Raw genomic sequence first — 23,854 nt, forward strand, 5'->3', positions numbered from 1 at the left:
TATTTTCCCCGTTTTGTCAATAAGCCACGGCGAGCAGTTTAATTATTATTTGTCGCTGCACACCACACGAAAAAGGTACCTACATGCACCGCACATGAAATCGTTTTGCGTGAAGCAAGACGAATTTTCTTCCAATTCCATCTCGCATGGACGAACATGGAAGCTGCCTGCGTCCAAAAACAAAAAACAAACTGTCCAATTTTCCTGTTTCAGGAGAGCTCACGCAGCCCAGTTCGTTCAATCAGCGGAATGAAAAGGAAAAGTGCCCCTCGTTTCGGTCTGTTTCGAAGAAATGAATGCAATTTCCGGCCTTTGGACTTTTACTTTTCAACAAAAGTCGCTCGGTAAGCGTATAGTCGGATCGGTTTTAAGCACTGTTTCCACTTAGCCAATGTGAAAAGACCGGGGTAACTTAACTAAGACGACAAACTTTCCTTTACTTGCTTAACTAAGCACCTTTAAATTGTCAATTACTGAATGGTGATAGGAAATAATTAATAACATGTGAAGATTATTGTGCAAATGATGATTAACGAATTCCAATTAAATATTTTCAGTTTACTGCATCGAGAAATAATGCATTTAATCACATCCCAAAAATCACCTGACTTGAAGCGTTACCGTAAAAACTTTTACTTGCTGAGAGAGTGTCGGCATGTTACACTCCCGGTTAATTTATTCTGCTGATCAATCACTTTATTTATGTAAAATCTTCACCAGAGCGTGCATTCGCAATTTTAGATATATTTACGAACGCCGGCATCATTCGGCTAGAGCAATTCGTTTCGGTTTTTCCATCTGAAATTTCGATCGAAGCAGCGACCTATATTTTCTTGAACAACAGAGCGGCCAAGCCGCCCCGTTGCGGTGGGAGCCATAAAATTTCACCGTCTAATATCAAAAGCTTATCTATTTCCTGATATGAATCGGCAGATTTGGTGTTTTTTTCCTCTCCCTCTCTCGGGTGAGCGTAAACCTACTTGTTTAATCGATGTTTCGACAAAGAACTTTATTCAACAAGTACAAACAACAGCAAACTGGAGCAAAGAGGGTGGTCGACAACATTGAACTTTTTCTTTCGGCATTCCACCATCGTAGTCTAGAATGACGGGTAGCAAAGTCCCAGTTTGGCACAGTTTTGCAGAATATTTACGTCTTACTTGCGTTAATAATAAAGGATTGTCTAAGTTTTTTATATTTTTGAAATCAGACTAAAAAGAGATCGAAGAATAAAAGGGCCCACAATTCTCGCCTACTCTCGAAATGTGCTAATTGACAAACAAGAACTGCTATTCAAAACGCTGCAGTGACACATCCATCCAGCAATCGTAAATATTATTTAATTTCAAGCTTCGCAGTGTGTGTAGCACCAGCGAGCTTCGCACAATTCCGTGTTGTCTGTCAACTCGAAACGAGGTCACAATCAACGCAAGCAGGCATCAGGCAGGGACAGATTCGCAAACTCTTGACTTGACAATCGGTTTCACTCGACTCAGCCGGCAGCACCGAACGACTGAATGTTGTGTCAGGCGACCGACCGATGATCATGATGATGATGATGATGATGATAATGATTGAGAGCTGATTTCATTCACTTTCACGTCTGGAGACATACGAATTAAATAAAACAGGAAAGCATTCGACCCCGACCGACCGGAGCATTTGTGTTGAAAACTCAATTTAAATTACATGCTACGAATGTTGCCGAAAGAAGGTTGCCTTAACACAATTTAACAGATGTGAGTGTAATACAAAAAGTGTAATACGTTCATTAAAATATTATGTTTGACGAAACAGTGTTATTTAAAAATGTTTTTAAATGTAAACACTGGTATTTTTAACAAACAATGATATTTCACACAATATACGAAATAAACTTCATAAAAAATGGCACGCAAATGCAAAACAAATAAAGCACTGGATATTCCCCGAAAACGGCTCGCTTAAACGGAAGTCTTTGTTTGCCGTATTTAGGAGACAGCGGAACAAACAAAAGCAATCCATAAACGAACACAACAGAAGAAGGTCGCACTTGTTCAATGCTTCATCAAGCCTAAATTTGAATGCAAGAGCTCACTGACTGTACAAACAGTGCACTCAATTCGATCCGAATGGATGACCGAAAATCGAAAAGTCAAACATGACGGTCATATCTATGAGAACCGGATCGGATTTCAACACTTGTACCGGGTAGGTACACTACCTACCTCTGTTTGACCTAACCGGTGGTGTCAATTAATTCAAAGATTTGTCATATCCTGCGTGAACCCGCATCGTCCGTTCGCAAGCCTTGAGCGATTTTATAGGTTTTTGCAGTTTTTTTTTCTTCTTGACAGGGAACCCCAGTCAATAACAACAAGGAAAAAATATTCGGTTAGTCAAATCGGTAGCACACCATATTTTCTGTTTGAAATTCAATCGAGTTGCACCTTTTAAACGAAATACAGTTGAAATGGGAAAGATTTGCACTGTTTACAAGTGGCTACACTCGTACCTAACACACCGGAAGCTGAGTGTGAAGATCTGCCCCGAGTTTTCTATTTCGTTCTGCAACATATCTGACGTACCACAGGGGAGCAACCTTGGATAACTGCTTTTTTCTCTTTTTATAAATGAATTGTCAGCTCTCCTGCCACCTGTCTGTCCGTCTTTTTATAATTAAAATGGACTCCGACTGCATTGAACTGCAACGTCTTGTTGACCAATTTGAAGATTGGTGCTCGAGTAACGTGCTTACCGTCAGAATCTCAAAGTGCTTCTCCATCTCATTTTACCGTAAAATTAAGCCTATAGCTTTTTCACTGATGGACTGACATGACACATAGAAGAAAATTCTTTAACCCATTATGACCCGGGTATACCTAAATTTGAACCAAATGAAGTGAAACTCTGTAATCTATTATATTATGGCTCGAATGTGTCGGGACACGCAAAATCATCATTTGGAATGCTTTCAAGGCCAAAATATCGCAGGTTAAATATTTTATAGGCTCTGTTTCAAACAAACAAATTACAAAGTTTTTTACAGATTTCTTTCCGCATTTTGTGATAGACTTTACATATAAATACCAATTTACATGTCAGTTAATGTTTCGTCACTAAATGTAGACTTTTCCATGCGTTTTGGAGACAAAAATTTTTTCGCCAATTTTTCAACTTTTTTTCCGCCATTTGTCACAACTTTGCACTGCTGAAAATACAGATGAAATGACAAAAACTGACAAATTATATCACACACACATCAGATTGATGTCTTATCTCTCTTGTAGTGATATATTAACAATGCTAACTATTGAAATTCAGCAGTAAACAGGTTTTGAAGACGAGGTATGATATATCATACGCTGGGTCATAATGGGTTAAAAACCATCTTCCTACACATTTTGCTTGCACTCTGACATCCTCTGTTATGCATGTTGCGGAGTAGCTTGCATTTGCAGGGTTTCATATTGTAGGGTTTTTACATTTGTACGGTTTTATTCTGAAAATACGAAGCAACACTCGTGCGACGCGGTGTAGCCATGTTGCGAAACATGCTTTTTTTTGAAAATTGAGTAGTTTTTGAATGGACGATGGAATTAACGCGTGTGTCTCGTCTGTTTGTCTGTGCTACGACATTATCTCCAGAGCCATTAAGCAACTCGCATTTATTTTTAAAATCGCTAAAAAGTTTCGTGACGCGTACTGTTTTCGATCTTATCAACAAATTTGGATCTCTAGAACCGAAGCAATACAGAAAAAAAATGCTGCTTTGCGCAGTCTTCCATGGCGCGATTCCAGAAACCTTCCACCACATGAGGAACACTGACGTTCGTTTAATTTGGTAACTCTTGAAAGAAGACGTGCTAACGTTCAGACCACGTTCCTGGCTAGATTGCTTTTAGGAGATATTGACCGCCCCCCCCTTCTGAGTCAACTGAATTTGTATGCTCCTGAACGACACCTCACAACTAGGTTGGCTCGATTTAACTCGATGGCTAATAACTTTCAACGGCGACTCTCTCGTAGATAATAAATTTGTAATTATAGCATTGTATGTATTTACTGTCGTATGTGCTTATATTATGAAGACCACGAAGAGTCCGATGATTTTTTACAAATAAACAAATTCAATTTGCCTCATTAGAGAAAAAATGTTCAGACGATTGTAGTCATAGTAAAATATGGAGGATGCTGAAAAAGCTGCCTATTACACTATTATACTAAGTTGTAGATTTAGTCATGATTCCATTCATATGACCACCATTGCGAAAGCATCTGAGGTGCATGTAAGCATAGACATAGACGAGATGATAAGCTAGCTAGTTCATCTTATTGAGATGAGATCCGGTACTAGTCATTTTCGGGCAAGATGTTACAGAATGTCGTGTTGTCGGACCTTGCTGTAACCCTTGCTGATGAGAGATAGGATGAAGATTGCCTAGATGACCTTCCCGACAGGTCCCACTTTGGTACAGGTTTGACACTGAAAACTGGCAATTCCTTCAACTTTACAGCAGAGGATCAACAGGTTGAGCAAGTGGAAACCTTCTAAGATCGCAGATGCCAGACTACGTCGCTTTGACCTGAGTCGGATCCCACCAGCGGTAATCCGACTTAGATATCGTCACTAGGAAGACATCCGTGCAAGTCTATATGCATCTAAAAAGAAAGAGGTCGATCAGTCATGGTATAGTCAAGTCCAGTCCCAGTCCAGGTCCCAGTCCTGGTCCCAGTCCCAGTCCTAGTCCAAGCCCAACTTCACGTCCAAGTCCCAGACCCAATACTAGTTCTAGTCCTTGTCCTAGTCCTAGTCCCAGTCCTAGTCCTAGTCCTAGTCCCAGTCCCAGTCCCAGTCCCAGTCCCAGTCCCAGTCCCAGTCCCAGTCTCAGTCTCAGTTCCAGTCCCAGTTCAAGTCCAAGACCCAGTCCAAGTTACTGTCCCAGTCCCAGCTCTTAGGACGTAGGCGCTTTTAAACGAAAGTAGGGGAAGCCCACTTATAAAATGCTTGCTTATTCAAGGAATACTCCTGTTGTAAGTTAATATTTTGGAATATCAATCATAAATGGTGCTAGTGTACAGGCAAAAAGTGGGTGGCTGTATTTTTTGTGGGACTTTCTTCAAAGTTTTTTTTTGTCTTTCAATTTCCATATTTCAACCAATTACATGTAAGCTTCCCAAGCCCCAGACGACAATTTTATACAATAGCGCTTTCGTTTATTTTGATTCTAGAAAAAAGTGACCAAGCCTTCCCATTCCAACAGGCCAGAGATAATTTGTTTCGACTGATGCTAGACCAATCTTATGTCTTGACAGTAAACCATATCGTAAAGTGCACAGTCACCTCTTCTCTTCGACCGATTTTATCGACAGGTCTCTAAAATATGATCGAAACTGAAGTTTCGTACGAAAACGTTGCAAACTGAACATAACGTTTTATGCATCTTGAAGCAGTTATTCTTGAAATAATATATACAATAATATTTTAAGTTTAGCTAGGCTTTTGTTTCAGAATAGGTTGTAGGCATTTATTATGGTTTATCGTCCCAGTGCTAGATGCCTGAAATCTCAGCTAATTTCATTCATATCGCGTGTGACAGCTTTTGACACAGGGCATAGAATTACCAGCCTAGGTGCTACATTTCGTTTTTCGAAGCTTGATCTTCAATAGTTCTTGTTGCGTTGCACGAAGATACGAAAGTGAAAGTTGATCCTCTGTTTTTGAACAAGAGACTTCGCAACCAGCTGTTAGAGTACAGGACAATTATGGTGCTAGTGCTACGATCCTATTGACACTAACAGCCTCTCCCAGCCGAGATTCGAGCATACGACGACTGTCTTCTTAGACCAGCATTGTACCCCGAACCTAACTGGGAAACTGGGATGCACGGAATTGCTACTCGCCGCCAATTCGTTGAGCGTTTCGACACTCGCTAGTCGCCTTCAACCTGGTCCCTCTATTCCTGGTTCCGGAGGAGTTCTTGAAAAGAGCAGATTTTGCTGCAAAGTCGTCCGGCAACCTTGCGACGTGGCCGGAACTTTTGCCAGATGCTGCCTGCAGTTCTCTGGTTTCCATTTGTACTCCACCAAAAATATCCGCAATATCTCTCGTTCAAATACGACAAGTGCACGTGCATATCTTCCGTAAGCAAAGTTATAGTCTCAAGCCCGTAAAGGACCATCACCGTTTGATTAGCGTTTTGTACATCGTCAGCTTTGTTTGGTGGCGTATGCTCCTTGATCGAACCGTTTTGCGGAAGGTAAAGTTAGCTCGACTTCCAGCTTGAATGCGTCATTGGATTTCCTTCCCCGTTTATTGTCAGCGGCGACCAGAGATCCCAAATATATGGAATCATTAACCACTTCCAGTTCACTGTCCTCGAGAGTCGAACTTGTTTTCTCTGCAGCCTCTGCCTATTATATATTTGGGTTTCGTTGCAGTGATTTTCGACCTAGTCCGCTTAGCCTCCGTCTCTATTCTGGCGAAGCTTGGCTTTGCCGTCGTAAAATTTCTAGTAAAGATGTCAAGGTCATCTGCGAGGGATAGGGGTTGGCTACTTTAGCTGAAGATCGTTCCTCTCGTTTCGACACCCGCTCGCCGAATCACACCTTCAGTAGGTTACTTTTACCATCAGAAAGCCGTGGTAGCTTTTGTCATCAGCGTTGCCACAAGTACAGATGTGCATGCATAAGTTTGCGACCCATCAATTATTTTAGTTCCTGTGAGTTCTGGTGCTACTTACGTTCCTGAATTTTGTTAATCCGTAAACTATTTATGTTATATAAAAGACTAGACTGAGAAATTAAAATACTCCGGAAAAAATGACAGCGTCCCAATCTTACATATGCACAAATATCTGTACTTGTGCTAATGCTGCTTGCCGTATCAAGAATTCCTTTCTACTGGCTCGGTCCTGGACTACTCGACGCCAATTCGTTGAGCGTCTCGACACATTCAAGTCGGTTTAAGACTGGTCGAGTGGGGGGGTTCTTGAAGAAAACGAATTTCACTGCACAGTCGTCCGGCATCCTTGCGACGTGGCCGGCCCACCGTAGTCTCCCAACTTTCGCTTGGTGTACTATGGAAATCTCTCCAAGTAGTGCGTGCAACTCGTGGCTCATACGCCTACGCCACTCTCCGCTAACCGTTTGCACTCCGGTTAAAATAGTCCGCAACACCATTCGTCCAAATCCGGCAAGTATGTCACTTATGTCTTCCGGAACCAAAGTTACTGTCCGTAGAGGACCGGTCTGATTAGCATTTTGTATAACGTCAGCTTTGTACAGCGGCGAATGCTCCTCGATCGAAGCGTCTTGCGGAGAGAAAAATAGACTTCATTTCCAACTTGAATGCGTCGTTGAATCTCCTTACTCGTATTATTGTCGGCGGTGACCAGAGATCCCAAATATACAAATATTTAGCAACCACTTCCACTTCATCGTCGTCAATAGTCACTGTCCTCGAGCGTCGAACTTGTGTTCTCACGTAGCACATCTTCAGGGTAGCTTTGATCATTCGTGTCAGTTTGCCTTCTGTTATATCGCCATTGACATGCTCATCAAAGAACTGTTTCCATCTATCGACCACCTTGTGTTGCTTTGTAACCAGGTTTCTTTCCTCGTCCCTATTCATATCAGGCTTCGGTGTGTATCTTCTACGAGATTGGTTAACCTTTTCATAGCACTTGCGCGTCTCATTAGCCTGGATAGTTATTCAGATCTTCATGCTACCGAGTCTCTGAACCAACACATTTCTTGATTCAGCACCCCCGCACCGGATCAGACGCTGTCGTGAGCCGCTCATAACCTGGAGTACAACCGCGCATTTAGTTGAGGAATTGTCAAGCTACCAAGAGGCTATTCCTCGCTGTTAGACTTTCAATTTTATATTCTCATCGGTTTATGTATAGAGCATCTTTTATCGATATAACACGAATTTTTGATAGTAGGTTTCGATCAACTGTGATCAACTAGCCCCGCTCTACCCTAGCAACTAGATCTAATACTTATGTATAGTACACAGTGAAATAGGCAATGAAAATAATTAAATTTCTGTATGTATTTCTCAGTGTCGTGTTTCGGCAAGCTTTGAATATTAAAAACAAGTTTCAAGAATCACGCAACATGTAAATTGCGCCATTGTATGTACATAGAACTCTTTCAACCATTTTATTACATTTGATCGAGATTGCACTACTTCTCGGACTTATGCTAGCAATATCAATGCTAAACAAAAGGAATATTCTCTGTTTAATGATAATGAATCGCGTTTACTGACTGACTGACTGAATAGTTAACGGATAACCGTTGTTCGCGATATTTCATAATTCCTCTCACCAGTACCTACTTAGTGATAGGATTTTTTTCCGTGGCGAAATTGGTCATTTTCAATCAACTTTGACTCTTTTGTGCACAGTCAGGTGCTTTGATTTGACTGTTTTGTATGAAAGTGTAACATGGTAAACTAAACAGGCAGCGTACGTTATTCTTGGTTCATCCTCAATTTATGCCAAAGAAGAAAAGTAGATTGGGTTCACATTCTAGTTAGCAATAAAATTCTCTCGCAACAAACGTCCATTGCGCGATTGTGTGTACATTGAACTTAAGCCTTCGAGTGTCATCTTTCAGGAAAAATCGAAGAATATAGCTGTTAGGTTTTTTCCGTTTGTTACAATTGAAGCAATTTACAGAGCAGAAATTATGCTTTTTTCTACGCCTCGTATGTAGCATCGATATTTTCTTTTAATTGTGATTTTTATGTGCCTAATTATTAAAAGCGAATTGTAAGACAGACTCACGTCACTCGTATATTGGACTTCGCCTCTATCATTCCTATTTCCTCGGTGGGGTTTTAAAGGGCTCGTCGTTATTATTTGTGCCGCTCGTTAATCCTCAGCACATTCACCGGCAGGCTATAAATCTTCATCAGCTATTCAATAACTTCTCGTTGCGTCCTTGCACTCTGTCCAGTTCTGGGGTCCAACTTCAATTTGCAGTTACGATGTTTGAAGTTATGGCCAAAGTACAGTTACTTTTCACCGTCAGTTTTAGTGAAAGAGATCTCGGTTTGAAGTTGTGCATTCTGCTGGTCTGGTCGTGAGTTCAAGCTTTAGTGTGAGTGTACCAGCACGGTGGAGGAGCTATACCCCACCAGGCAGGCAGACGCGCTCGAGGAAAGGTCGGTCCGGTGTCGCCACAAGGCTGACCGGTTATGTGTTCCACGTCGCCATTCGAGAACGTGCGCGTGATCGGCTTGCGACAAGAATTATAATTATGACACGGCACACGGCGAAATTTATTAACCATTTACTCGCCCGCCACCGACCAAAGCATCTAACGGTGTGCTTAGTATTTAATGAATTACGATTAAAAAATCATTCGATCATTAAAAGTGCCTTCGCGGAAATTTCTGTGCGCTGTCTGTTTGCTCGTTTTCTTTCTCTGGCCCAGCGCCACATGATATAAACAGCCGATACATCTAGATGATTATTTATTTTATAACAATAGCCCACAGCCACTACAGAGAACCGTTCCGTTCCTGGTTGGTATGGTCGTAAACTGGGCCGCACTAACCAAAGGGTTGACAAATACAACTTCCTAATGATCCAGTGTGTACCGTAGGCATCTAATTAGGTTATTTGAATGCAACCAATAAAATCCTCGATTATTATTATGTGTTAATGACTGCCTTGGAGTTGAGTGGAAATCTTAATTTTTCAGAACATTTGCTCCGATGTGGTGAAGGTTCGTTAAATATTCAAATTATGCTTGCAAATTCAACAAATATCCGGTTGCGTGCTTGGAGTACCGAAAATGATTTTCGTCAACACTTGCCGGTTGATTTCTACTAACTAACAGGCGAAGATAGATGAAGTCCACTCACTCTCACGACAGGGTTCTACATTTTTAGTCTGCACGCGCGACCAAAGTAAATCGTGCAATACGTGACCCAAAGTCTTCTTACCATAAAATGATCCTGTTGAGCTATCCCGGGAATTTACCATATTGCTGTTGCTGCCCAGCGTCGCGTCAGTGCTTGTGGCACTGTTTTGCATTAGTCTATCATATCGTTCGATTGCATTTGCAATACATTGCGCGAATGCATACAAACATGCTGCATAAGGAAACTTTCTTACTGTCGGTCGGGTAGTGTGTTGTTATCTAGCTGCCGCTTTATGTTGGTCAAGAGGGAAATAAAAATTTCCACTTATTCAAAGGGGTGTACATAAAAAGTTACACGACTATTCCAGGACATAGTTAATCATAGCCCGAAGCGCAACCGCTGTCGGTTGCAGTGTCGGTACGGAGGGTTAAATTGGTCGACGAAATGCGTGGATGTCGTTCCATCGTACTCAGCAGCACAGGAAACAGATTGGAAGATGTTCAACGTTCGCACGATCAACGGCTAAGCCTAGAAGCAACCAGCGAGTAATCAATTCCAGAAATCTGAATCTAGCTAATTTACTGCTCGACACGGCTCGGTCCACTGCAGGCTGAGATGCTAACCGTCAAGCAAATGCAATTGTTCAGTTTTACCTATCCTCTTCTGTATATGAGAAGCGGCTGAGATTTTCTTAGCGGCCCCTGACGTGCCGACTAATGGATAATGATTGCAATTATCATTACGCGCTTGCGCTGTTTATGCCACCGCTCTAGGCCTAGCAGCCGTCGCCGCTAGTGGGGCCAGTCCAGGTTCTGTGGGATCTCTGGTGCCGAAAGTAGGACGATGGGAGTGCCATAGTGATGGGATGCATTTATTCAAACTATAGATAGCAGTGACTGGTATGTATGCGATAAACGTGTTTGTGCAGATTTCATGTTCTTTCGTCGGTGGACAGTTGGGAAGATCAGAATGATGGATTCGATGGTCGGAACAATGTGTGTGTGTCTGTCTGTCTGTCTGTCTGCCTGTGTACGTGTGCCTGTCTAGGAATGGTTTATAATGGTGCGAATTTTTCTGGTGTTATTTTTGGTTTCACTGATCAAAACGATCTGTAATACAGAGGTTATTTAATTGCTGTTGGGTATCGAAACAATAAAATAAAATTTAATTAACTTTGCGACAACTCGTCAATTGTTCTCTTATGTTGGGAGCTTATCTGTACTGTTTTCCGACGATGATAGTAATTAGTGGCATTGTTACAATCGATGACAAACGGCGTGAATGGCTTTATACTTAGTTTCAAATTGCTACCTGCACAAGTCTTACATGTTCTAATTTGTTGCGACGAACACGAAGGGTTTTATCTGCTGTGTACTGATAGCGAACCGACAAACTATGTTTGTTTAACAACGATCGGTGAAGGATGCAAGCTGTAAATGCTTTGAACTCTGATTACGAGGTCCAACTAGAATTTAAGTTTTAATATTCTTTGTTAGTTCACAATCTTTGATGAGTGTTGTGACGCTCAGGTAGCCCAGAATCGAGTGCACACAGCACGAGCCACACCTGCTGTAATACCTATACCTTAGACGGATTTCTCACCAAGTCTATTCATAAATAATAATTCCAAAGCGGCTTGGCTTTATTTGAGTTTTATAGAGGTTTTATTACGGAATTGATCAATAACATCTGGTTTTATTATGGTATTATAAAGTGTGAATTGCAGAAAGGAAGCCGATTTTTATCACAGAATGCAACAAGAATGATTTTGCTAGAAATTGCGGTTGATTAATCTAACATACTTATTTTGTTTAAAAAACTCAATTTTAGTCACTTATCATGCCAATATGCATGATAAAATTTAATGCGCATATCCTGCACAATTCCGTAGACTGCTGAAAATTGATTATTTATTCTTTCAGTTCTCTTATAATGGTCGCTATAATTCAAAACAATCAGGATGATCTGACAGCAAAACTAACTTTTCTGTTTCTGCTAATATATATTCAAGTTGTCAAAGCTGGCTTGTTGATTTAATTTTTTCACAACAACCAGTTTTATGCTTTATAGCTTTGTAGAACAAGGTGAAAAGCTTTATTAAATTAAGGCGGTTGCTATCATGCAGCGAAAAACATAATTTGTTGTCAATATTGCTGCTTTCAGCACAGCATATTAGGACTACTGGAGATTATAAGCTTACTCTTAAGGAGATATTAAAAACTTACTGAAGAGTGTGCCACTTGGAAGTATAACGGTTTTATAATTGCTGTCAGAAAGTTGTAGAGATCTATAAGTTTTATTAACAGCTTTATAAACTGGATGTTGAAAACTATTTAAAGAGGTGGTGAATAACTAACTGGGTAAAACCACATTAAAAAAATATTTGAAGAGTATAATAAAATATAAATTGTTACTAGTATTAGGATGGCTACCATCCTCTTAGAATCCGATGAAACTTTGTGCATGTAAAGACTTTATTTGATTACGCAACTTGCAATCCTAGAGTTAGTCTGGACTTCATTTTAAAAAGAACAGATCTTGTTGTATTTCTTATTAAGAAATATAAAAACTTCCAAAAATGAAATCTATTTATAATCTATTCACATTTAGCTATAATTTTACAAAAATTACGAATACAATAATTGAATTTGAACATTTAGAATCCAATTTATGGTTTGAACCAAATCCAATTTAAATCTAATCCAAAACCGAAACAGAATTCAATCAAAATTCAGTATAAATTAATCAGTTCATTTCTGATGTGAAATTTAATCTAAATCCTATTTAAATATAATTAAAATCTAAACGAAAGTACAATCCCAATCAAATCTTAATCCAGTCGAGATCCGATCTAAAATCCAACCTGAATTAATCTAAATATAGCATGGATTCAATCAAAATCCAAACCAAATCCAACCCAAATCCAATTCAGATCCAATACAATTTTATTAAAATTTTATTCAAATCTAACCCAGGACCAATACAAATTCAATCCAAACCCAATTTGAATCCAATCTAAGCCCTTCCATTTTGAATATAATCAAAATCCCTTCCAAGACCAATTCAAATTCAATCTGAATTTAATCTAATATTCAATCAAAATCCAACACAAATCGTTCCTAAAACATTCTTTATCTCATCCAAATCAAACTAAATCTAACACAAATCCAGCGCAAATTCAATATAAACAATAATTCACATCCAATCCAACTCCAATTGAAATCTAATTTAAATCCCATCAAAGCCAATCTTAAATCCCGGCAAATCAATCAATTCAATTTCAGAAAAATTCGATACAAATCCAATGTGAATACAATGAAGTCACATTTGTGCGGTTTGTTTTTCACGCGACTATTTTTATGCGAATTTCGAAATTTGCGCGATTTTTTAAACAAATTTTATTCGAAATTTACGTGGGTTTTTACGCGAATTTTAGAATTTATGCGGCAAATGGAGTTTACGTAAATGTGCTCTATGAGTCTATATTTACGTATAATTTTAGAATTCATTTGCCCTCGCCTCGAGGTATGATGCTGGCCTAATAAGTCAGTCGTCGTATTTTCGAATCTCGGCTGGGAGAGGCTGTTGGAATCAATAGGATCGTCGCAACTGGCCCTGCAATTGTCCTGTATTCTAACAGCTGGTTGCGAAGTCTGTCGTATAAACAACAGAAGGTCAAGTTTCGATAGCGGAATGTAGCACCTAGGCTTTGCTTTTTTGGAATTCACGAGGTATTTGTACGCGAATTTCGGAATTTAAGTATTTTTTTTTACGCGGAACGTATCTTTCGTGTATAAAGCGACTTGAATAAGCTAAACAGAAAGCAAATCGAATTTGAAACCAACCCAAGAGCTAATCCAATCAGAATCTAATCTAAATCGATTTATAACCAATTCAACATCCAACCTAAATGCAATGCAAAACTAACTCTAATCTGAATCCAATCAAAATCTAATCGAAAATTTATTTCAAATGCAATCCAAACCCAGTTTGATTGCAATCTAAGTACATCCCGAAATATAATCTAAATCCAAACTAAAATATAATCCGAACGAAATCTAAATTCCATTTGAATTCGCATTTAAATCCAATCCGAAACCTATCGAAATCCAGTACAAGTCGACCTAAAAACATTCTTTATCCAATTTAAATCAACCTAAATCTAACTAATTCAAATCCAAAATAAAATTTAATTCATACCCAATGCAAATCCGATCCGAATTCAATCTAATACAAATACAGTACGAATCCAAATAGACATCTAATCAATGTCGGTCGAAATTCAATACAAATCAATATAAATAAATCCATAAATTAATCCATCTAAATCCAATAAAACTCCGCATCAAGCTAAATCCAATCTAAGTCAATCCAAATTACAAAAAGCTAATCTAAATTCATTCCAAAGCAATCGAGATTTATTCTAAAATTCCGAAAATCATCCAGTCTAAACAAAATCTGCATCCAATCAAAATCTAAACTAAATCCATTGCAAACCGATTCGAATACAATCAAAATACAAATCTATTACAAATCAATTAAAAATTTCCTCAATACCAATACCAATGAAATATGAAATTGAATCCTAATTTAATCTGACTATAATTCCATTACAATCAGAACTACAATCCAATTCAATCCATTCATCCAATCCAGCTCCTATCCAGAGCAAATTCGATAAGAATCTGAATATAAACAAAATCTAGTCTAAAATTACAATAAAAATCTAACTCAATTCGAATCCATATCCAATCCAAACCTGTCAATTCAAATCCAACACTCATACCGTTTAAATCCGAACCCAATTTAAATCAAGCAAAACTTAGTATTGCTGGCAAAATATGCAGTACAGCTGATAAAATATTTAATTCGAATCCAACCCAAGTCCAATACAAATCCAATCCAAACCTAATATGGTTCTAATCCAAGTTCATCCTGCATCCGATTTAAATATATTCAAAATCCAATACGAATCCATTCAAAATTCAGTCGGAATTCAATCTGGATCCAATTAAAATCTATTTTAAATTCCGATCCAAATCGATCCAAATTCAATCCGAGTCCAATCACAATTCAATTAAAATACAAACTAATGTCCCGTCGAAATAAATCTAGGTCGAAAAACATCAAGCATAATCTAAAAGCAATCCAAATCTAACTCTAATCCAACACAATTCCGATCTGAATCCAACCTTAACCCAATCCCAATTATATCTGAATATAATCAAAATACAGACTAACATCCAATCTAAATCTAACACAAGTTCAATCCAAATACAAATCCAAACGTATTCAAAAATCATTGCAAATTGAATTCAAATCTGAATTCAATCAAACTTTGATACATATTCAAATAAAATCCAGTCTAAAAGCGAGCCCAAATCAATGTAGATGATTCAAGTCCATCGAAGTACAGTTCAAATCAGTCCAAAAACAATTCCAATCAAAATCGATTAAATCCATTCTAAAATCCAATCCAAATCAAGTCTGAATCCAACCAAAAACTAATGTAACCTAAAAATAAAAAATAAGAAAACTTATCCAATTTAATTCTACTATGTGTATTTTATTCAATGACAGATACGTATTTCGCCTACGACTTGCAGGCTTCCTCAGTGTCTGTTTGCGAGTTCGAAAACAGACACTGAGGAAGCCTGCAAGTCGTAGGCGAAATACGTATCTGTCATTGAATAAAATACACATAGTAGAATTAAATTGGATAAGTTTTCTTATTTTTTATTTTTAGGTTTCGTATTCTACTAAGACGCTCCAAAAACTTCAGTCAAAAACTAATGTAAAATTCAATCCAAAACGATCTGGAAGCAATAAAAATCTAATTCCAGTCCAATTAAATCCAATTCCGTGCCTCAATTCTACATATTGATTGGATCCGGTTCCAATCAGACATGTCGTTTCGATTAGAATAAAACGCATACTATAACCCACGTCTATCGGGATTCGGAATATGGTTGCTGATCGGAATGTAGAATCGAGGCGCCGGTCTGAATGTGATACCAATTTCAAATAGAATCCAGACTAAATTTTAATCTAAAATCCAACTCAAATCCAATATAAATAAATTTAAATGTAAAACAAGCCCAATTCAAACCAATTCGGATTTGATAAAAATCTGAATTGAACTCCGATCCAAATCCAATTCAAATCAAATCCAAAATCAGTATAAATTTACTCTAAATCAATCCAAATGTAACCCAAATCCAATCCAATTCATTCATTCATTTTTCATACAATAAAATATCAATCAAACACCTACCCAAAATAAGCGCAAATTTAATTCAAACCTGAATTCATTCAAAATCTAATCTGAAATTTAATCGAGTCAAAAAGCTAGGTCCAGCCTTAGTCAATCCAAATCTTACACAAAACTAATCTAAATTCAATCCAAAGCAATCTGAATTCAATCAAAATTTATTCTAAAATACCTATCCCAATGCAGTCTAAATAATTTCTGCATCCAATCAAAATCCATACTAAAATACATTCGAAACCGATACGAATACAATCAGAATCCAAATCAATTACAAATCAATTAAAATTTTTCTCAATCCAATGCAAATGAAACTTGAAATTGAATCCTAAATAATTCCGTACGTAATTCCTTCAGAAACAGAACTACAACCCAACCCAATTCCAATCTTAAATCCAGCTTCTATCCAGTAGTAGTAGTAGTAGGGGAAAGCCACCATCATTTCAAGGACTTGCCAATGTATGTGGGTAGAATTACAGTAGATCCAAATTTGATTATCAAATGAATTTCACACTAATGCTGTTACAGAAGGGCCAAAAGGGATTGGGCGGACCCACAAGCAGAGGCACTTGTGCGCATTCCGGGGTTATAAGAGTCGCCTTCCAGCATTAGGATCCTTCCATGTAATAATCAATTTCGCTATACCAACTTTAACCCACGTGATGATTTGTTTGTTTTGAATTGAGAAGTGCCATATTTGCTTCAGACCTTAAGGATTCAGGTTGGCAATCCACTCCATCATCCAGCCTTCCACATTTATGATATCAATAATAATACTGTTAATATATGATATGATATTAAGATGAAATGTGGTATAAATGATAAAAATAGAACAATCTCACCAGCAGTCCTTCGTATGGAATAGAGTAGCGTCCTTTGGGTTCCATAAATGCTTCTTATTTAATTTTAATTTTTAAAAGTTAATTTAATTTTTCATTCTAGTATCCATGTGCAGTATTAAAACTCGTTTTGGCCAGTTTTTACTATATAGCAGGAGATGCTTCATAAGCTAAAACGAAAAAAATAATTAAAATAACTTATTAGGCTTACCTATTAGCTAGACCGTGTGGCTCCGCCGTCTGCCCAAAACCGCGGTTTTGAGACCAGGCAGCCGGGAACCACCCAGCAACGCACCTCCTAGCTTGGCTACTCAATAGAGCATTACCAGGTATGGCCACGTGGAGGCGCTAGGTAGGGGCTTGGGCTGGCTAGAGCTATATTGGACGCTCATTTGCCTTCCCCATTTCATACCCTCTTAAATCCAGCTTCTATCCAATGCCAATTCAATAAGAATCTGAATGTAATCAAAACCTAGTCTAAAATTCCAATATAAATGTAATCCAAATCGAATCCACATCCATAATTCAATAAAAAGTCAATTCAAATCCTATAGGAGACGAACCAGCCCACGGCTGAAAATCTCGATAAAAAGAGAAAAAAAAAATCAAATCTATCCTAAATACCATCCAAATCCAACCAACTCTCAAACCCAATTCAAATTATACGGAAGTCTTATGCAAATTCAATCTGAATTCAAGTACTAAAAGAACTTAAATTAATTTTTCCCGAAAGGCTGGCTCGGAACAGCATGAAAAGCTTCAGTAAAATTATTAAGTGACCCGCGTATAAGTTTAAAAAAGTTCATTTAAATAAATGATAGAAAAAGAGAGTCCCTACTTTAGCACTCTTCGATCGGAAAATTGCCGATCACGCCATCAATCATGCTGTCGTTACTGGAACACAATTCTTGTGATTTTCTATATTTGAAAATACAGTAATGTTCCGTTTTTGTCAGCCCCATGCTGAATTTTGGGCTGACGAAATAGGGAAACTGAGAAAATCGGGAATTTTTTTTCAAAATTCAAGATTTAAGACTGCAATATCGAAGACTTCTACTAAAAATTAAATTTTAACCCTCAATTGATCAACCGAAAGCTCAATGAGCCGGGCACAGCACACTGGTCCAGAACCTTTTTTGGTGCGCATTAGCTTTGAGTGGGAAAGCGTGGTTTTAGGTTGATGGAACTTTTGGAAGATTTTCTTGAAATTAAAAGTTCTATCGTCCAGCGGAATTCAAATTTTGATTAGTCCCCCAAAAAGTGAAATACAAAATTTATTCAGTTTCAATATAACACATTAATGTGTTCTGCAAAGTTTTGCAGCATATTATTACAAGAAATTTTGCTGAAGACAGTAACCTTCTATCTCTTCACCAAAGATAGAAAAATCATAAATGAAAAATCATTAAAATCTGTTTTTCTATTTTAACTGTTTTTATAGTAGTTGTTGGGTGACTTTTTCAAGTTTTACAAAGTTGTACAAATAGTAAAAATACACAATATTGCTGAATATAGTATACCTCTATCTTTGCTTGTTTAGGACCTATAGAACTTTTACTATAAAAATACCCTAATTTTGACCCCGAATCGCCTCGCAAGAAGGCATCATTTTATTCAAAAACTCTCTCCAGAGAATCAAAATAGTTTCAAGCAGGCTGAAAAGTTTTATAAATTATGTTTAAAAGCACAAAAGTTAAACAAAATTTATAGGCTAACAAAATCGGGATAAAAAGCTGATAAAATCGGGAGTAGACAAAATCGGGAACTGACAAAATCGGAACATTACTGTATATGTTTCAGAAATTGTGGATTCGTTCAAGCTTCAGCTGTAAAAAAAATATTATTACAAATTCGAAATGATTTTGTGGGGAAAAGGCATCTTGAGTCACCTCACAGTGAATTTATTCCATTTGAGAGAGATGATTAAAACTCAAAGTACCTAAATCGAAATCAGTAACATGAAAACAAAATTACATTATTATTTTAAGCAATCAAAACTATCACAGGTCTGCAATAAAAAAACCGTTTTCTCTTCTGTTTTTTTCGTCTGTTGTTTTTCGTCTACTGAATTCAGAAAACTATATGTATTCGAAAAAGTTCTTCGCGTCCGTTTTCTTTCTGGTTTAAATTCGAAAGCATTACAAAAGTTTTTCAAAATAAAATATTGATTTTTCCACCATTACCTATAAGTGTGTTACACCTTGAAGGAAATCACAAAATTTCATTAAAATTAAATCACCTTCCCATCCAGTTATTACTTTCTCAAACAAATGAGCGATTACACAAGTTTCCACCTCCCAGTAATCAGACTAGCTACTTCACAATCCCTTCGAACGTTGTCGTCGTCACCATTTCGTAACGTTCTGGAATGTGGCTCGGTACACAGCAGATAAGCGCCGTCATACTGTTGGGTTGGATGGACCCCTATTAAACCAACAAAACGGTGTGTTTTATCTTCACAGAGACCCTTTACAGCAACAGCAACAGCAGCAGCGGCGAGTGTAGTGCGACTCCTCCGTTTGGCAGCATCAGTGGCATTATCCCAACAAATAGACGCTTTTTTTCTGTGGAGTATTCCGCCGCGGGTTGAAATGGACCGAATATCACCTTTTCGGCCGCACCACCGTCGTCATCGTCGAGTTGACTAATTGTAGTGTTTCCAGAGGGGGGTGAAAACAGAACCTTCCTTCCAGCAACGAGGTGCGGACTGTGGAGTGAAGTGCAGTGACGGACAAACATATATCAACACACTCGTTGGCGGCGTTCGTTACCCTTTAATTATACGCACCCGGTCATCCTCAAACTGCTCCGTAAACCTTGCAGCACGCGGATGGTAGTTGACCGAAGAATAGCAGATGAAAATTAAAAGTGTGAGTGGAAGAAATGTGAGAAAGCAAACAAAAGGTTGAACCTGTGGAAATCAACCGTGAACCGTTTGTACTGCTCCGCTGGTTTGTTGTAGGGGTGTTAAAGTCGTTCAAGCGTGACATAGACTCGGACTGAGCGCAGCGCAGGTTTGGTTGGAATCGGTAGTGAAAACGGAGAGTAGCCTTAATCCCGCGGGAAGAAGCGCTCACCGTCAGTCTTGTCCGTGGTGTGGTGCAGGCAGGTGAAGTCGCGCCTGTGTGAAGCGAAGTCAAAGTTTCCTTCGGATCGAATTTTGTTTGTCAAAAATTGATCGAAGCTTAATTGCGTCGCTGGCAGAAGTGTCTAGATGGTGGACGGTAGGCTGCAATAGACTGGCGGTCGGAACGTCAGGCGGTGGGAAGATACAGTGATTTTGTACACGAAAAACCAGTTTTTTTGGCGTATTGTGATTACATACAGTGTACAGTTAAGAAGAGCTTCAAACACTCTCCAAATCTTAAGCTCTGTTTGACTGAGCGCAGTGTACGGTTTTAGCTGCAATGATAACGCCTTGAAATTAGAGAACCCTTGAATAAACAAGTGACAGCGCAGTTCTGATGCAATGCCCATCAAAGGTAGCTAAGAGTGTTTGAAGTAGGTTCGTTAGTGAATTATCTGTCAAAAAAGCCAAACTCCCTTGGAATTTTACAATGCCAAGTAGTGGTGGACTTTAGCCGATCGATCCGCTAATTGCTAAGAAAGTGAGAAGAATTTTCGATCGCAACCGGAGGGGCAACCAGCGACCGAAAACAAGATACAAATCAGGTTTCGAAGTTGGGCTTGTCAGAGTGTTGTGCAGTTTCTGTTTCTTGTTATTTTTGCATCAACCCGTGCTGCGCGGAAGGTGATCCGGTTTTTTGGGATCGATCTGCCTCCGTCTGCGTTGCGTGTATGTGTGTGAAGTGTCTGCAAAGCCCGAAATAGCCTTTAAATGATTCCGTGCGTGAGCTTGACCGAAACCAGTGTCCTTGGGAATATGAAAGAGCGCGTTAAAGAGATGCGCGTTTTCGGTTGCAGATTAAACTTTTGGAACAATGTTACCGCTAACTTTAGCAACAAAGGTAAGTGGTAGCTTAAGTGACCAGTTAAGTGAACGAGCTAGTTGGAGAAAACCTTCTTGAACGGTTATTTACTAGTCTTAGTATTTGTTACTTACGATTTTTTGTAATTAAATAATTAATCTGAAAAGAATGAAACTTACTTTGTTGCAAAATGCAACATACATTCCGCACAACTAAACGTTGATCATTGTCCCGTGTGTTCCGGGTCCGGCGGCAGTTGATACCGGCAGCTGCGAAAGCCCTCAAGACTGTCCAACGTTGCACGATCGTATACCGTTAGTCACAAACGACTGTTCAAAAGCAATTCAGCGTAGCTAATATTCCGCATCAGTCGTCTTATCAGCGAGTCGGGATCTTCGTAGTCCTTTGTACCAGCAGCGGACGCTGGAGAGCAACGTTGCTCGAATGAATCGAATATCGGTCATTGGGTTTCGACGGCGCACATAATGTTGTGCCACAGGCAGTTACCGCTTACATATTATTGCTAGGTTGCAGCGTTGTTGGTACGCTTTCAACAAATCGAAGAAAAGAGGTGTGATTGAGCCATTAATTATCTGGAATCAATTATGCACGCTGTTGCCTGCCAGCCAGCTGGCCGCGGTTTTGGTCGCAGCTTTGTTTCTGCAGTGATTTAAGCTTTGAATGTGTGCCATCCTTGAGCAAAACCAGCGTCACACCGGTGCAGCGTCATTTGATGTTCTCACGATTTCGATGTCGCCAATCCAATCGGTGATGGAGCAACTGGCAACGATCTGGCGAAACGAAAACAGTTTGCATAATCGGCCTAACCACGAGAGGGCTCTCCTCCACAGGCAGCACCACAAAAGCTTTTTTAATTTAATTTCACCGACAGTCGACACCGTAGGTATGATATGCATTTTTCTGCATTGCGGCGAATTAACGGTTGCTCATTGTGATAACCCTGGCAATTCATTTATTTCCAAAGTATTGATTCCCGCTGTTTTGCGAATACGATTATCTACAGGTTATTTCAGTCGAAAAAAAGTGATTCGGATTATATCGCTTAACCACCTGTTCCAGTGTTCTTAAAAGCTGATCTTCAGCTTGCTCCAATATAATTTATTAAAAATTTTTACCTTCGCCAGATAGTACTCGCAGCTTAATCTGCTTTTGACCGCATTGGCTACAAAATTCTGTTCGGAATCTGAACCGCTAGTTGCTTCCAATGGCTTGGTCTGCTAAATTCAAACTTACCTAACAAATCGGTAACTCTCAGTTAAATTAGGCTTTACTGAGCCGTACCGCTTTTGCAATCAATATAAAATTCCACAGGGAAGCAACCTTGGACCATTCCTGTTCATCATATTTTTAATCATGTCTGCTATGTGATCCCACCGAGCTGAAAACTACTAAACACTAATAATCTAAATATATTCCGCTGCACGATTTGTTGAGTTGGTAAGCTATTGCAAGGTTTTATCAATCAATTTACTGTATGGGGCCGCATAAACAACATAACCATAAGTTCTTCCAAATGCTCAGTCATCATCTTTACACCTAAACACCTTTAAACACCTATTGTGTACTCTTGACGACTGCTGTCTTGAACGAGTCAAAGTTGTTATGGAGGTGGCAGTTAAGCTGAATACTACAACGACTTCCAACAACCATTCCACAAACATTATTTCAAAAGTGAATCGTAATCTGGGTTTTATCATGCGCATGGCTCAAGTTTTCCGTGGCTCATTACGTTTCATTAGTACGCTCCATTCTTGAGACGGCTTCCGTAGCATGGAGTCCCTTCACAAATATCTAGAGCCATCTTCGTTGCCCAAGTTTTGAAATGGAAGGTCGATGCTCCAGAACTTCCAACTATGATAAACGTGAATGTTATACCACGACCGCTCGGATCTGGTTATATCACGAGGATCTGCAGCCTCTTTTACATCATACACATTATGGATAACATTAACCAATTCATGCGATGTGTGCTGTTCAGAGACATGAACGACGATATTTTTTTGAATAATCATAATTTTGTTTATTGCAGATTCTACAGACTTTTTCGCTCATTTTGATACTAATGTTGTAATGGTCCGACCACGGGAAGTGAATGGAAAACGATCATACGCATAACCATTTCAGTGCGCACGGAACAAACTTTTAATAAAACGCTGCTCCTGGAAAACACTATTTTCAAATTTTATGTACCTTTTTCGGAGGAACTGATGAACGTATTAGAACAAACGTTCTTTTTTATTTTGTTGGTAGTAGAGGTAGTTGCTAAAACAGTGAGAAAAGAACCCCGGAACAAACTTGGCATGCAAGAAACATGACATAAGGGAATCAGCCCAGGGGTCCTGATAACAGAGGCGTGGTCCGAATAAGTAAAAAGTGCTGCGTTTCTCTTGCATTTGGACCAATAGCAGTTGTATAAGTCTGAAGTTTTTGGAGCGTCTTAGTAGAATGCGAAACCTGGAAATTAAATGAAAAGAAAACTTATAATCTCTGATTATAGCTTGGTTCGACCCATGCACCTACCAGCATTGGACAAAAGGTAGGAGTTATGACGACAACTTTTTAAGCGTAGCTAGGTCTTATCCCCCACCCCTCCCTTACCACTCTTTTCCTTCCATTCCCAAAAAATTTTCATTATTTTCCCCTACCGTCCCACCATCAATTATAGAGCCATCGTTTGAAAAAAAAATATTAATATTGATGCCTGACCACATTTCAAGGTCAAAGACTAAAAACACGAGTTTGGTCAAGAGTTTCAAATCTAAGCATATAGAAGTGAATATATGTTCGTATGCACCGCTATAGCTTCGGCATGTCAAGATGGTTCACAAGCGTTTTTACCTCGATGTTACACTGAGAGTAGCTCAAGCTCCCTTTTTCTTGGCTAAGGAGGGGTTCAAATTCCTAACAAAACATGCTTCTTACCCAAGAAATACAC

At 38.9% G+C, this 23,854-nt stretch overlaps 1 protein-coding gene across 6 annotated transcripts in view; it reads left to right on the plus strand.

Annotated features, from left to right (window-relative positions):
* LOC128743226 (tyrosine-protein kinase Btk29A) overlaps positions 1-23,854 on the plus strand; it is a 206,135-nt gene that overhangs the window by 91,538 nt on the left and 90,743 nt on the right. The window contains exon 2 of one of the 6 annotated variants that reach the window (XM_053839766.1): positions 19,432-20,937. The exons of the other annotated variants lie outside the window; for them this stretch is intronic. Within the exon in view, the coding sequence (XP_053695741.1) occupies positions 20,808-20,937 (130 nt within the window). The 5' untranslated portion in view covers positions 19,432-20,807. The remainder of the gene's footprint in view (positions 1-19,431; positions 20,938-23,854) is intronic. 6 annotated transcript variants of the gene reach the window in all.

Source organism: Sabethes cyaneus, chromosome 3 (assembly GCF_943734655.1).
Source record: "Sabethes cyaneus chromosome 3, idSabCyanKW18_F2, whole genome shotgun sequence".
Taxonomy (NCBI): domain Eukaryota; kingdom Metazoa; phylum Arthropoda; class Insecta; order Diptera; family Culicidae; genus Sabethes; species Sabethes cyaneus.